Below are 15,335 nucleotides of genomic sequence, written 5' to 3' on the forward strand. Positions count from 1 at the left end.
TGCTACTTTTGGGTTCCTCCTGCATCCCTACGAGCATCCCCGGGAGCACTAGAGGGCACTGTGGGATCGGGGCCACCCCGGCCTCCCCGCCACCGCCGAGGTCCCCAGCTCCCCCGCCATGGCAGGAAGGTTAATCAGGAGGTCGTAAAAGGAACGGGAACGTCGACGTTTGAGCGGCAGCTCTCGGGAAATTAAACGCTTGGCTGTAACCCCCAGCGCTGAGGAGGGTCCCCTCCGGGAGCAGGATGGGTGCCTCGGCTGCCGGTGCACCCCTGTGCCATGGCAGCACCCCAGCAGCACCACGTTAGAGCTGGGGAGCTTAACTGGGCCTGCAGCAATGTGAAAACCTCCAGAGACATCTGTAGACGAGCGTTTCCTCTGCCCTTGCTACCTATTGGACTAAAAAAGCCTCTGTTGCGCGAACCACAGATGATTTCACTGCAGAACATTCTGACATGCAAATGATAGCAATTAATGCCTTGGAAACAATTTATGATTTCCGGCCTACTTCAACATGTATTAGCATATACCTGGTTCCTTTAATATACACTTTGTTTTTCCAAAACCACAAACATAGTTGCTGGAATTTCATGTGGAAGTGCTTAAGGGGTTGAAAGTTAACACCTTTGTGAGCCGAGCGGTCTCACAGTTGCTGCTAAACAAAAGCCTCTTTGTAGAAGCTTTCTCGAAATGTTTTCTTAACATGTTCCAAGTAGTTTTAGGCAGGCAACTAAAGTAAACAAGATGTTACCATGATAAAAACACTTGTGAAAACATTACAGAGTGCACTTAGTAGTTTCTTTCACATAAACTCCCCTTCGTTTCATCAAAGTTAAATTCACATGAAGCAGATTACTAGCTTCGCTGCAATGTAGGACTGCAAGATCTCTCCTAAGGTCTGTGTCCCTCTTTTAAAGAATATACTTGATTAAAAAATGGTACAGCCTTGATTAAGTACATCTAAACCACAATAAAATTAAATTAAAAATAAAATGGGGGGGGGAGCATAAAGCCCTACTCAATTTACTCCTTCATTTTTCGCCCTGGATACCTTGCTGAATGACCCACTCTCCTTCCAGTAAGGATTTCCTGCACAACTCGGTGTGAGGGCTGTGCATTTCTCTCGACACCGGTCTCTAAACACATGCAAATGAAATCAAGGATGCAGTCGGTGCTGCAGGAAAGTCGCTCTGTGCTGCTAATTGCTCCTGCGGCTGCCGCCTGCACGGGGCCCTGGGTGACAGGCGAGCACTCCCCAGCCCTCACCGTGCTCCCCGAACCCGGCAGAAGGCACCGGGTCGGCGGTGAGAACGGGCTCGGGTTTGTTTTTAGGCTCGGGGAGGATTCGGGAGCACACGTGGGGCTCCTGTTTCATGAGGCTTAGCAGCAGCCCCTGCTGCTGTCGGTTAGCTGAACCCATACCGCACCACATGGCAACTCAATGGCTGATGGATTAAAAAAAACAAACAACAAAAAACATCATGCTAAAACTGCAACTTATTTCAAAAAGAAATAGGGAAATAAATGCGTACAATAGCCCATGTATCTGCTGGTTCTGATAAGCATCCTCCTGTTGGCTGTGAGTGAAAGACAACTAGGATCGTTATTTGTACAGTATTTATCTTTGAAATCAAGGGCCCTGTGGTGTACCTCACCTTGGGAACAAACACTACAGAACGATCACAGAAGAGTGTCAAATCTCTGGTTTTGATTTACCAACAGTTATGATATTTCTTCCTCAGGAGGAAAAGAAATGAACCATGTTTCAGACCCGCGACTCCTTTTTTCTCCCTTAACTGTAGAATCATTTTATTGGCATACAGGGCTTTCATTCCACATGTAACTTCTCTTTGCTTTTTCTAGCAGGCCTTTTTACCGAGGGAAGTGAAATTAAGCAATGCTCAATTGACACGCAGACTGCATTTCCCCTGGTAAACAAGAGCTTTTCTCTTGAGGGGACTGTCAAGAGAGCCTCACGGATCACACAAGTACCAGAAAGAAACTTCAAGCATCTACCTGTTATCTTTTCACCGAGTACTGAATTCTGGTAAATGGCAACAGAATTTAAGGACGGACTCTCCACAGGAGACTTGGAAGGTTATGGTATCATTTTATGAAGCAACACTCACTTCCTAACAGTGCCAATACGCTGCTCGGGGACATTCATTTCTGCTTTTGTTCTGGGTTAAATATCACCCCGAACAATAAGACTTTGTCTGGACACTGCCGAATTTGGATAATGAGAAAATTTACACGAGCCGATGGATTTAGGGAAGTCATACAAAATGTTTCTGTTGAAAGGTTTCAATGGGGAAAAAAGCAAAAACAAACTGAGGATAAGTGAGTGCTAAAAGAGCCAGAGCTGCTGGAGCTGGGACGGGGCTGCTCTGGGTCCAGTGGGACTGCTCAGTAGTTCCCAGGTTATTCCTGCCCCAAGCATCTCCTCCAGGTGAACCCATGGACTTGGTCTGCTCACTGAAACATCTCAAAAACATCACCTAAAAATCAACCTTGCCTCTCCCCAGAATAAGGGCTGTATTTTCTGTGCATGGTCACATCAAGCAGTCCACTGCTCTGTAATAAACCTTCTTGAAAACAACAGGTCTAAGCTGGACAGGGGACGAGCACAAGAAGCAAAGGTGGCACTGACTTGATGTGACTACACACGTTATATTCTGATATCTAAGGCTACCACAGCACCTTTCCCTTGCATTAAGCGCAATAAAATCTAGAATTGTTTTAAAGGTCTAAATGCTATAGGATGGCATATGAATATGAATGAGCTGGCAAGTATGGCGAGATTAGCATTTATTTCACTTAAGTGAACAACAGGATGAATTAAAAGAAATGAGGCCACCCTTCATGGAAATTTATGACTAGCACCTTCTTATTTTGTAATCCTCTTGTAATGAGAACCTCCTCATTACTGTACCGTTCCTTACTTGTAACATATGTTCCTAGCAGAACCAAGGCTGCTCCTGCCGAATTTGGGAGGGCTTTGCCAGTGGAACCAGAACTGGCCCACGCTGTTCTGAGAGCAAGAACCTATCATCTGTACCAGCTAAGCTCGCCCAACAAACACCCTCTGCTTGCATCACCCTGCCCTCCCTCACACAAAAATCTAGGGAAGTGCCCCAAAAGCACAGATACAGTTGGGACTAACTCGACTCATCCATCCTGAAGAATCCCATGTGTTTATGTGGACTAACTTCACGAGGTCTCCACTGAAAATGGGAGCAGAATTTGTCCCTTTGTGCACTTAAATCATAAGCAGCACTTGGCCAGTTGTCTTTGGTGATCCTAGTACCTAGGAAAAGCTCAGTGCCCAAGTCTTTGAGACCCTGGGATCACCCAAAGCGCCCGTGTACCTGGGGATCTACCCAGGCAGAGTGCTCTTTTGTGATGGGAATGCTTTTTGCTCCAGCTTGGAGGGGTGAGGTCAATGGTGGAGCAGGGGAGCAGCCATCTGTGGGTTATTAGGGCTGTGGTCCTTCCCTGCATCGCGATGCACGCATTACCACACACTGGTCTGTACCACGCTGTTTATGCAACGTGTAAAACGGTGTTCTTTGGCAGCAAGGAAAGGTCTGCAGCAAACTGCAGGGGCCCAATTAATATAATTATAGTTTATTTTTAGTAGTGTAGACTTTGTTCATTAGTTACTTATTTGACATAAATTAAATTTCACGTGATGTTCTGCAATTCTCTGTTCAATTACGGAGTTAATTTAAGACTAGATTTCTAAATTAAAGTGAAATCAAGGTTAAATCAAGGTTGTATTGTTTACATTATCAATACTGAAACTTAAAAATTATTTAAACAAATAATAATTAAAAAAAAAGGCTGCGTAACTGCAAACGCTATTTCACAGCAATACCCTGAGCAAGCCCATACTTTCCCCATGGGGCTAATTTACTCTCCCCTGTTAAAACGTTCTTGAGCCTGATCCAAAAGCCACTGAAGTGAAAGGGAGCTCTCTGTTGACCTCAGTGGGCTTTGCATCAGGCCTGCGGTGAGCGACAGCACACGACATTTCAGGGCATGCTTTCCGCACGACGCGAGCGCCAACAGAGCCAGCCTTACTTCAGGAAGGACTGGAAGTCTTCGCACACCGCTTCGCAGCCGGGCCACTTGCAGACGCCGTGTCCGTAGAGCGGGTGGCTGTGCGAGTGCTCCTCGTGGGATACACTGCAGGGGAGAGAGAGAAGAGCTGGTGTCAATGAATTACCAATGAATCTTCACACAGGCTCTGAAGAGCCACACACAACAGATCCCGAAACACCCCGAACATCTCACGGTACCCACCTGACTCTGCCTGTGGCTTTTCAAAACAGAATTAAATACCATTTTGCAGCGTGGAACATGTGTCACTCTTACTTAGCTATCCTCCTACATTTCATTCATTAATTAAAAGCTTTGTACAGAATTTAAATTAACACGGACGGGGGAGAAATCACTTGACAGACCTGCTTAATATCCCGCTTGATGTTTTGCTAAGAAATTTATGAACATTGCATATTTACAACTCAACTTCACCAGGAAGAAAAGTCATCTCCATGCAGCAGAGTATTCTTATAACACAATATGACCGGACCCAAGGTCCTCCTCATCACTCCTGAAAGAGGAAAAGCACCAAGTCTGCAGCCCTGACTTTCCCCCCATGTTCTTTATTTACTGCTTTGGGGGTTGTTTTATTTTTGGGGTGGGTTTTTGTTGTTTCTTTGCACAAGCAGAGCCTCCTTACGTCCCAGTAAAGAGGATTCAAGACGTATTTTCAACCGCAAAATTCATCCTAAAAAAAAAAGGAACCATGCAATCAAAGGACTCCTCGGCACCAGGGTTAGTGGGGGCCATCAGCCTCTCTAAGATGTGGCAGGATGGTCACGGAGCTTTCTAACTCCTGCAAGCGGGGTTAAGGAAGGGACTTTGGCCGAGCAGGAAGGGGTTAACCCGTCAGCGGGATCCCAATCAATACGTAATGATTTGGCTGCACTGATCCAAGTCATGAGACGCTTTGATCCGGGCCATGTGGTGCTCAGGGAAATGTATCTGTTGCACTGACTGATGAACCACAGTCTGAAATATCTTCTTTATTCAACTTCGGCACGGAAACTTCTTCAGTAAAGGAATTACTTCTGCAGCGATTTCCACAACCTTAGGTGACTTTAAAAATAAAATGTCAAAATAATACTGAAATCTCTATTTTATGCTCACACACCTATCTATTTTTCATAGGAAATCTTTTTTTGCTACAGCACGCCTGTGCTGGATTATGAACTTCAAACATACACAAAGGATATGAACACATACCAGCATCTAGGTGTGGCTTTTATGACTTATTTCATCCCGGATTACAGGTAACGTTATGGAAAAATGCCGCCTTCTTGCCATTTTGTTTTTACACACACGTGGAAACGCTGTTTATTCCAGTCTCTAATATCATCTGCCCGCACAGCATAACTAAATATGATTCTTCTATTATTTCTCATGCACTGGATAGCAAGATCACCACAGCACACACTCCTGAGACGGGATCCCAAATGCAAAGAGAAAAACCTTGCTCGGATTCTGCCACTTCTGACTTTAGGGCTGACGAGAACCTGAAGATATTGAAGGAGGTGTTTTAACTTATGTTTTTTTTAAATTCAAAAAAGGCACAGACCTGAGTGGACAAGGTATTACGAGATGTGCATGAACCTAACTGTAATGAACCTAATTGTACTCTATGATTCTAATTCATTATTTCATTACAATTTTGTATTTGCTGTTTACAAACAGTACTTCAAGCACAATTATACATATGTGCAAAGTGATTTCCTTAAGAAAAAAGAGCTGTAGGTGACAAGACTTACAAATGCCTTCTGTAAGGAATACTGCACTGGTTTAACTTAATCAGATGTTTTTAAAGTGTTAAAAATACCAGTTAAAATTGTAAAAGAGCAAAGAGACGGATGCATTCCTTGCAAGGAAATGAGGAAAATGCTCCACCGCCCGTTTCTTCAGCTGAGAAAGTGGGAGCATGGCTGAAGGCACACCGTCCAGCCAAGCCACACGCGCATACGGTCAAACACCCTCCATACACATCGGAAAAGGATAATTCAGAAAATAATGGGCTTTATCATCTGTTCCCATACCTGAACAGACCAAAGGGTGAGAAAGCAGGCTTTTGTGCTGACACTCCATTAAAGTCCATGAAGACTACGAGAGAGTCACTGTGTGTTGTGCTTGGTAGAACCCCCCAGAATTTCATTGCATTAATTTACACAGCGTGCATAAACCCTACAGCAGGCCTGCAGAAACGCCGTGTGACACCGAGCGAGAAGTCAGATCCGCGTGGGTTTTAAGCACTGTAAATCTCATTACCACATCAACAGGAGTCACACGGCTTACACCCCAGCAGGGCTTTTTAAAGTTTCTCTGTGAGAGCCTAAAGGCCACGGCCAAGTCAACGGGAAGAGCCCCACTGAGATCTGTATTTATTTTCTAAATCCAAGTGCAAATCTCTTTTCCTTCCAGGGAACTTGCACAAGACAAGACAAACTATGCAGGACATGATACCCCGGCATTGTGTCCAAAGAAAATGACCGAATGACCAGGAGAGCATCGCAGTGCAAGCGATGCTGGGGACGGCCATGTCGATAACCTAGGGCTGTCGATAACCAGAGAGATCAGCGTTGATTGCAACGGGGAACTCAGAAAGGTCGTTTCCCAACAAGTGCACCACACTTAACACCTACGTACAGCTTCCACAGCATTCGACAATGCAGAGCCACTGCTTCAGCTCACCAAAACCAGACACTTCACCAAGAAACCAAAAAACCCCTCAGGTATTGAAAGCCAAACCCTCGTAGGCAGCGCACCCTACTCCCATCCCACTGGTGGGGTTTGGTGGTGCCTTTCAGCGACCTTGACGTGTCAGATCACTGCTGTTTGACACATCCCTCTTGTGGAGATGTTTGACGGCTGCTTGCTCCCTGACACAGCCCTGAGCAGCACCTCAAGACAAAACAAGGAGCAGGTCTATGCAGAGGCGGATGTAACACACAAAGGATACAGCTGGTGGAAATGAATGAGGGACTCTGTTCAACTGATCCCAGTGCTCAGTCGGTTTGAGCAAACAGAGGTGGAAAAGGAAGATTTTAATCCAATACATAAACAAACAGCTTTGCAGGCACAATTCAAACCTGTAAACCTAAACTGTTCAATGCTATTTTGCACAGTTTCTGTGATCTGGATGCATCCCTGGTCTCGCTGCTGGAGACAGACTTTTAGAAGATCTGAGCATTGGCAAGCAGAAGCAAGTTTTAGGTCTGTTTGATTTCTAATGACACATTAGAGTAGGTGTTTGTTTCTGTCACCCTCTCCTTCCCAGGAAGGCATGTTCGTGGTCGGGTACTGCTGATGCAAAACCAGTTAGTGGAAATGATTTTATAACAAGACGTCATTTTCAAAGAAGTGAAGGAATAAATGATGCAAAAATCAAGAATATGTGGGGGTTTTTCCTCCTCGTAAGGTATTTGCATACAGAACACTTCAGACAATAGAATAATTTCCAAATAATGCAATAGCGCAGCGTTATTACACGGAAGTACAGCAAATAACCCCCTGGCAAGGTAAAGCATCTTTCGTAAGCCAGCTTATTCATGACATATGACAGGATAACGAAATCCGTGAGGGAAGCTCAACACCCCATCAGTATCCACTTGGTCTCTGCTGCCTCCAGCCCTGTTTCCAGTGAAGAGAGGAGGACCAGGTATCTCCACAGCTCCTGTGTACTTGCTGGGGAGAGGAGAGGAGAGTTCACCTCTGCTTGCTTCAATCTGTGATGCTTCAACCGATCTCCAGAGCCTCTGGAGATCGGTTGAAGCACCCTTGGGGATCTCTGGAAGCAAATTCACCCCTTACTCCAAGAGGGATGGCCATCAAAGCTGGTACTCGCAGAACCCACACGCCTGGACCACTGCAACCGTTTAACTTTTGGATGCATCTGCTGTGCTACAGCATCGCTGCAGGATCACAGCCTGGGACACAAAACCATGGGAGACAGAGAAAACACGGACGGCTATGTCCCTGATGGAGAATAAAACTGAGAGTACACCCAAAAGAGAGACAGGAGCACACTACCTGTGTTGTATGGTTTAACTGGACCCATACTTTTAGCCAGAAAGTCAGGGGTGGATATAGAAACCAGCTAAGCAGAAGCCTCAGTGACAGTACTTCTGCCACACAGTGGACCATATTTTAAATATTCATGATGCTGACATACTTCATATTCCACTCTCTCTCTTCCACATCTGCTGGGGCCAACGGTCTTTGCCAAAACACGGGGGGAAGGCAGTGATGTAGAGCAGCATCCCTTATTTTCTGTTACAGTTATGAAGCATCTGCTCACGTTCGAATGGTGCGGAGAACACGCCTGAGCTGCAGAAAAATCAGTATCGTGGCTCCTGCGCTCCTCTTGGAAGGGGTTTGTGCAGAGCACCCACAGAAACTTCAGAACTGCCTTTTTTAAACTAAGTTATTTCATTTTACTTCTCAGAGGCAATGGGAAGTGACCTTCTCTTTGCCAGCTGCCATGAAACCCATGTTGGTATTTGGTCCAGGGCCCATCTCACACCACATCCCCCTGGGCCTGATGTGGAAGGCACAGCCGCCAAGGCAAAATGCCCCAATTTTGGTCCCCAAAGAGATGCAGCTGGGAATCAACACGGCTCTCCCATATTTGTGACTGCTCGCTGAGCTCTAAAGCTCCTCGAAAGACACCAGCGGAATAAAGTTGATGAAAATGTCACCACTCTCTGAGTCAGAAACACTTGCTGTATTTGACTGAAAATCAAAACGGAAGCCGTAATGATTAAATCCTTGCACCAACTGTACTCGAACGCGAGTTCCTGCCTTCATGACAAAATCAATTGAATAAAGATGTGTTTTGTGGTGAAGCTGTACTGGTGCAAATCCCTCTGAACTCTTACTAAGGACGCTTAGCACCCCTTTTCCTCTGAATTTAAAAAAAAAAACCAAAAACAATTAAAAAACAATAATAACAACATGAAAAATGAAGTATCAAGCTGAAATGGACTACTTCTAGATAGTCGTATGTGGCCAGTGGCAGCTCTTCCTACAGCTGGCTTGCATATTTTGGGATGCTTTCTAAAGCTGCATTTCTCCCCTTCCTCATTGCTTCAGCCCGCATCCAGACCTAGGCCTACAAGCAGCTATGTTTTACATCAAGCCCTATTGGAAGTAACAGGAGCGGTATATTACATTTTAAATGACTACACCAATTTAAGACAAATCAGGTTAAAACTGCAGCCTACAGGCTGAAATCCTGTCCTCTAATCGGTGCGCACTAACTTGTATACCCACGTAGAATAAGAAAACACAGAGCCATAGCATTGCTGCTGGAACTCAAGGCCAGTAGCGCACCCCAAATCACTGCCCCCATCCTTACACCTCTGGGGGCACCACTCTCCAACTGCCCATAGCAAGAACAGTGCTGGTGCATTTGCAGCAAGAATAAGACAAAATCCCACTAACGTTGCCCCTCTCCTCTGCTCCATCCTCACTGCAAAGAGCACAACCAGGCTGGTTAATGATGAGCATCACCTCCTGGTTTTGATCCGTGCACTAGTGGCTGGGGTTATTAATCAGGTTGGGGTTATTAATCACCCTCCAGTGTGCTCCATCCAGTGCCAGCCCCATGTCCAACCCTGCCGCCCCACATCCTTTCCTTGGAGGAACTGAACCTATTTCTGGACCATTTAAAGAAGTGCCCATCACAAAAACACGGTACTGAACCCGTCCCTTATCTCAGGTGGAAGCTCCATCCCTGCACTTGAATTAACGAGTTTCTCTACTATTTAAAACTCGCATTTTTTTATTTCAACTTTGTGCCTAGGTACTGCAGTGAAAAGTACATCAAATATACCCAGACGCACACGATCTGAAACGCTGGATTTTAAATTCCAGCACTGCTAACTAATGAGAACAATTTTTTCCCTCTTCCTCTTTGTAGCATCACTTCATGTACTTACATACCATAATCACATCCTCCTAGAGCCTCTATTTTTCCAGGGCGTAGATCTTTAATTCCCTTTAATCTGTCTTCATAGCCTATTCCCTCCAACTCCTTCATCATCCTGGCTGCTCTCCTCTGCATTTGCTCCTGCTCCTCTTTATCCTTTCTGCAGGAGAGTGCCCAACTGCACATCGCTCTCAATGCGGTTTAACTGGTTCTGCACAAAGGGGAATGGGATGCAACGCGCATGTTTGTGCCTCCCATGGCTGCATTTACCTTTTTAACTCAGTTATGGCAGTGTCCCATCCAAATTTCTCAACCCCAGTCGTGCCTCGGCCATGTCCCACACGCGCGATGTCGCACCATGACGTGTCATGGCAGACTGGCACTTCAGCACTTCCATTTCCTAGCCGGGCTACTTCCTACTTATCCCTGCTAAATCTCATTTCATTCCTCTCTGAACAGCCTCCTAATTTAGTCAGATGAAAACGGACTGATTCGGTATCTTAGTTTAATGAGGAAAAAAATGTGATCTTACCACTTCCTTGGGTTTTGTGGGTTTTTGTGGTTACTTTTTTACTCTGGCTTTACCCCATCCCTCTCACACACCCAACTCGTGGGGCACAGGGACGAGGCAATGGCAACGCGCTGGCCCCGATTCAGCAACGCTTTTAAGAACATGCACAAGTTTAAAAACACAGGATTAGACGTTGGACTGCACTGAGACGGAGGTGTAACATTACAAACGTACATACACAGGATGCTGTTTGCCAATCTTATTTTACTGTAATTTATATTCAGTTGTTACACTTAAATTTACAGCAAAAGAAAACACTGAGAAACAAGACCTATTCTTGTTTAAAAGAATTATATTCTGTTACAGCCAGAGCTGGGGGAAGTCTTTCACCCTTACCTAAACTGGCCATATGTCAACAGAGATGATTAACAGGGATTATTCACGTTGGGATTTTCCCCCCCGTCCCATGGTCACAACAGAACGGGCGCAGAAGGTGACTGTCACATCACATCCAGCCTGGGCACCCCTGCGGCAGCCACAGGAGCGCCCCCGGGGAAAATGCTTATACAAAAATAATTAAGATAAATAATGACTCCGAGGGAGAAACACAGTCAAAGCCTTGAAGCCTCCCTGCCACACACCTTCTCTACCAAGAACGCTACTGAAAATAGCACTAAAATGGAGAGGACACTAGCCTGCTTCCCCAGGGAAGTGTGCTGAATCACACAGGTAGTGTAAATATCATATGCTGCCGCAGGTGCTAGGCTCTACTTGTTTGTGTTTACTGAAAGGCATAACAAATAGTCACACTAAAACAGAACAACATTTGGCATTGGGATGACAGATACCAGAGCAGCCATAAATCATGCTCACTTGTTTATACCCAACCGCTGTGCAATGCCCACACTTCACCCCCCTTTTCCAGAGAGCCCCTTTGCTGCCATTTGCCCCTTTCAGGGGCAGCATCGCCACACACGGTATGGGGGGATGGGGCTCAGCATCCTTCTCCAGTGAAAACAACAGTGCAAAAAAGCAAAAGAAAATTTTAAAAAAGGGAAAAGAAAGGAAGAAAAATAAGAAGTAAGAACCAGGCTTGCATGACATCCACAGCCAGCTAACATCGTTTACAGCTTTGCAACTTCTGAGTTAATTCGCAGTATAAACAGGGAGGAAAATGTTTCTTCCGAGCAAGACTTCCTGGGCAGCGCTCACGAAGCGGCGCGGGGAGCACCTGCTGATCACCCATGTGCTCCAAGAGCAAACACACCCGGGCCAGCCAGACTGCTCTGGAATTCGCTCACAGCCCATCTCTGTCCCTCCCCACGCTACAAATTGGATTTTACCATAAAACAAACAGCAGAACATAGGTTGCCGAGAGTTAAAAATCTACTTTTTCCACTACATTGACCACAGCACCCACAGGCACAGCTACAATGTCTTTCTATGAATGGGACAGATTGCCATATGGATGCAGACACTGAACAAGCTGTACAACTCCTGGCGACAAGTGCCTAGGGGACTGTCCTATATTAGCACCACCTGTGCCGTGGAAATTGCGCTCCGCGTAGGAAATGGTATTCAAGGGCCCGTCACGATGTTATTTTTGAGTACAGGCAAAAAAAAAAAAAAGGGAAAAAAAATCACAGTTAAAAAGAAGGCGCTGGCTAGTGGATCTGTCGCTCCGCTCCCCAGATCGTTTCCCAAAGGAATAGTTATCTGCTTTAATCACGCAGCCCAAAATGACAAGCTGCAACACATATTAGCAGTTTCCCTGCCTGGGCTTATACCATCGCTGTAATGAGAAGAATACATTTGGTAATATACATATGTCTTTCCCGATCACACAGAAGAAATCACAGCCCTCCCACCTTAAAAACACCAGCTCCATGGAAAAACACCCCGTGGTGTTGCGCAAGCCTTGCTCCGGCAGCAAGCGGTGCAATGTGAATTCTCCTTGGGCTCCTTCCCCCGTGCAGCAGGTAGAGCCACAAATCCCCATTACCAAATTGCAATCTGCATCTCATGGCTCTGAAAATACAGCCCTGTCTGCCCGACCGAAATAGAGCTCCAGATCAGCACAAGGCGCCGAGGCAGGGGGAGAAGGGGAAGGAGGGTTGAGCCGTACCTAGCTGTGCTGCAAGGAGACGCCCCCCCTCCAAACTGCGAGGGAAAAAAGGATGCCAAGAAAAAGAGAAGTAAAATAAATTGAATTAAAGAAAAACAGTTGTAAAGTGAACATTACAACCTGGGAAAAATGATGTCATTTTATTGAGAAACTCGTTTTTTTCCATTAAACCACAGTGAAACGGATAAAGTTTATACAGCTTAATGGTGGAGTTTTACTTTAAATGCTACTCAATATCTTAGCAGTACAATATAACATGATACAACAGCTGTCATACTAACTGCTCCATTTTTATTGAACAGCAAAGAAAACAGTCGCACAAAAACCACCTCACTTCTCCAATTTTATGGCATTTTCAAGGGTGTTTCTTTTCAGGCTGTGATACGTATGATACAGAAAAATAACACAGGTCTTCGTTAGCCCCCTGCTCAGCAATTTGGGATCATCAGGTCCCCCCAGCAAACTTGAGGAAGGACAACTTGCACACAGGAGGAAATGAAAAGAAACAGGAATCCACGACGCAGTAAACCAAAACCAGGTCCCTTTTTAAGACTACTACATAAACACCTCTAATAAAAGGACAAATTTTCATTGGACTTCAAGCATTTAGGCAGGAATGTTTTAGTAAAAGTTTAACTACAAAGTGCATGCAATTAACAGAAAGCCATCAGCTATTTTCCTGCTATGTAAAAATAGCATTAAGCCGTATTAAATGCACGTGTAAGTATCTTGGTTGCAAGAAAAGGGAGGAGATATGCAAAGCACTCAGATATCAAACAATGATCTGTTGGCCAGATGGAGGAATAAAACAATACATATGCTAAAATTTGGAAAAGTTCTGTTAGGCGTCTGCCAAGGCTCACCCGATCTATTTTGGGTGCTCTCTGATACATCAGCATTTGGAGCTGGTTGTTACATGGGACCAGAACGCAGCGAGGCGTTGGCGCGCAGGAGCTCCCCGGTGCTGTCAGACGCAGCACCCTGGTTCAGTAAAGGGCCCCTCCAACCATCGCAGCCTGGTTAACTTTGCAGGGCAAAACCAATAAAACCAACCAGAGACTGTTTTCCACGGCTTAGGAAAATCAAGTCTTTGGAAAGCGTAATTTGATTAAAGCGCTCCCAAGCAGACTGGTGAGCGGCGGCACCGCGCACCTCCTTTAGCAGAGGGTTTCACCAAAACGCGAGTGCTGCAGCAGGCGGTAGGTGCGGGCGATGCAAAGGATGCCACACACCCTAACTTGAAAAGTGGAAACGATAAAAAGTGCCTGATAAGGCTTAAAACTGAAGATTAGCAACTCCAGGTCTGAGTCACGGCTGGTATTTTATCAAAGCCGATTACACAAAGTGACTCAGATGGGGAGAGCACGGAGCAACTGGTGGTGATTTCTCTTGGGGTGTTGGGGTGCTGCGGGCTGTACCTGCACACACAGGCGGCTCCGACTGTCGCAGCGTCACCGTCACCGTGCAGGCCCACCAGCCCCACAGCCACACAACCCATGTGGGTACAACACAAGGGTCATGATGGGGCTGAGTTTGCACACATGGAGCAGCCAAACACCCTTCTGGGAGGAAGGGCCCCAGGACACCTATTTCTTTAGGGGGAATGGATTTGGGGGAACCAAATCTAGCGAAACCCTGCTGATGGTGAAGCAGAACGAGCTAAAACCAAGTCCACGGAGCAACTGAGAGGAGCCGACACAGATGAGCAGATTCGATGCTGGCACCAGTGCAGAACGAATGCCAGAGACTACGCAGAGAGGGAGGCCAAGAGAGGATCAGGCCCAGGGAGCATATGGACTGCAGGCTGAACTGCCTCAACCCGAGCATTAATAATGGACCGAAATCTGTAATTCTTAATTGTGCTGAATCCTAATGCCCTCATCTAAGGGCCCTGGGATTTTGATGGAGGATCAGCTGGCATGGCAGATAACAACAGTAAAACACAGTGCATTAACCCTAACCAGAGGAGCAATGGTCTGCCACGCCCTTCCTCTCGCTTCCCTTCAGAGCCTTCTCCAGACTCTTTTCTCTTGCGATGGTGGCCAGGAAAAGTCATTTAAAAACCCCCTTGTTTATCCCAACTACTTTTCTTTATGAGATGGCTGCTAAATTACATGAAAGGACTCAAGCATGGTTGGAAAGGGGATAAAAACAGGGACAAACAGGGGACTGTTGGAGGATGGAGAAGGGTCTCTTGGACCTGCAGCCTTTTCCCCCTTGCAAGCTGATGTGTCTCCCAACAGGTCTGGACCCTCACTCCTGCCCTTGCTGATGCAGTCTCCCCCATCCTGTCGCCGCTACGGTCCATACAGCACGGTGCAGGGGACAGGAGCACCCCACAGCACCCCTAGACCTCCCGCTTTCAGCTCAAGCTGCAGCACCCTCCGCAAAGCGCTGATGAATTCTGCACTGCTCTGCTTCTCCAAACCTGCTCACAGCAGGAGCAGCCCTGAACACGCAGGTCTGGGGATGTCCCAGACTCATCAGTTATAAAGTCAGCAGTCACCTAAAGCGACCGGGCATCCACCTGCTCTGTTTTGCTGTTTTTCTTAAGAAAATAATCAAGCTTTCCCCAAATAAGATGCAGTGGAACGAGATGGAAAGCGGGCGCCGTCCTCAACATTTCTAAGCACAGCAGATGCACTTAAGTGGCTCCCGTTATTTATTTATTTACT

At 46.1% G+C, this 15,335-nt stretch overlaps 1 protein-coding gene across 6 annotated transcripts in view; it reads right to left on the reverse strand.

The window, feature by feature from the left end:
- FOXP1 (forkhead box P1) overlaps positions 1–15,335 on the reverse strand; it is a 69,924-nt gene that overhangs the window by 37,813 nt on the left and 16,776 nt on the right. For all 6 annotated transcript variants that reach the window (XM_010179951.1, XM_010179950.1, XM_010179947.1 and 3 more), the window contains exon 5: positions 4,084–4,188. In XM_010179951.1, the coding sequence (XP_010178253.1) occupies positions 4,084–4,188 (105 nt within the window). The remainder of the gene's footprint in view (positions 1–4,083; positions 4,189–15,335) is intronic.

Source organism: Mesitornis unicolor, unplaced genomic scaffold (assembly GCF_000695765.1).
Source record: "Mesitornis unicolor isolate BGI_N332 unplaced genomic scaffold, ASM69576v1 scaffold7842, whole genome shotgun sequence".
Lineage (NCBI taxonomy): Eukaryota > Metazoa > Chordata > Aves > Mesitornithiformes > Mesitornithidae > Mesitornis > Mesitornis unicolor.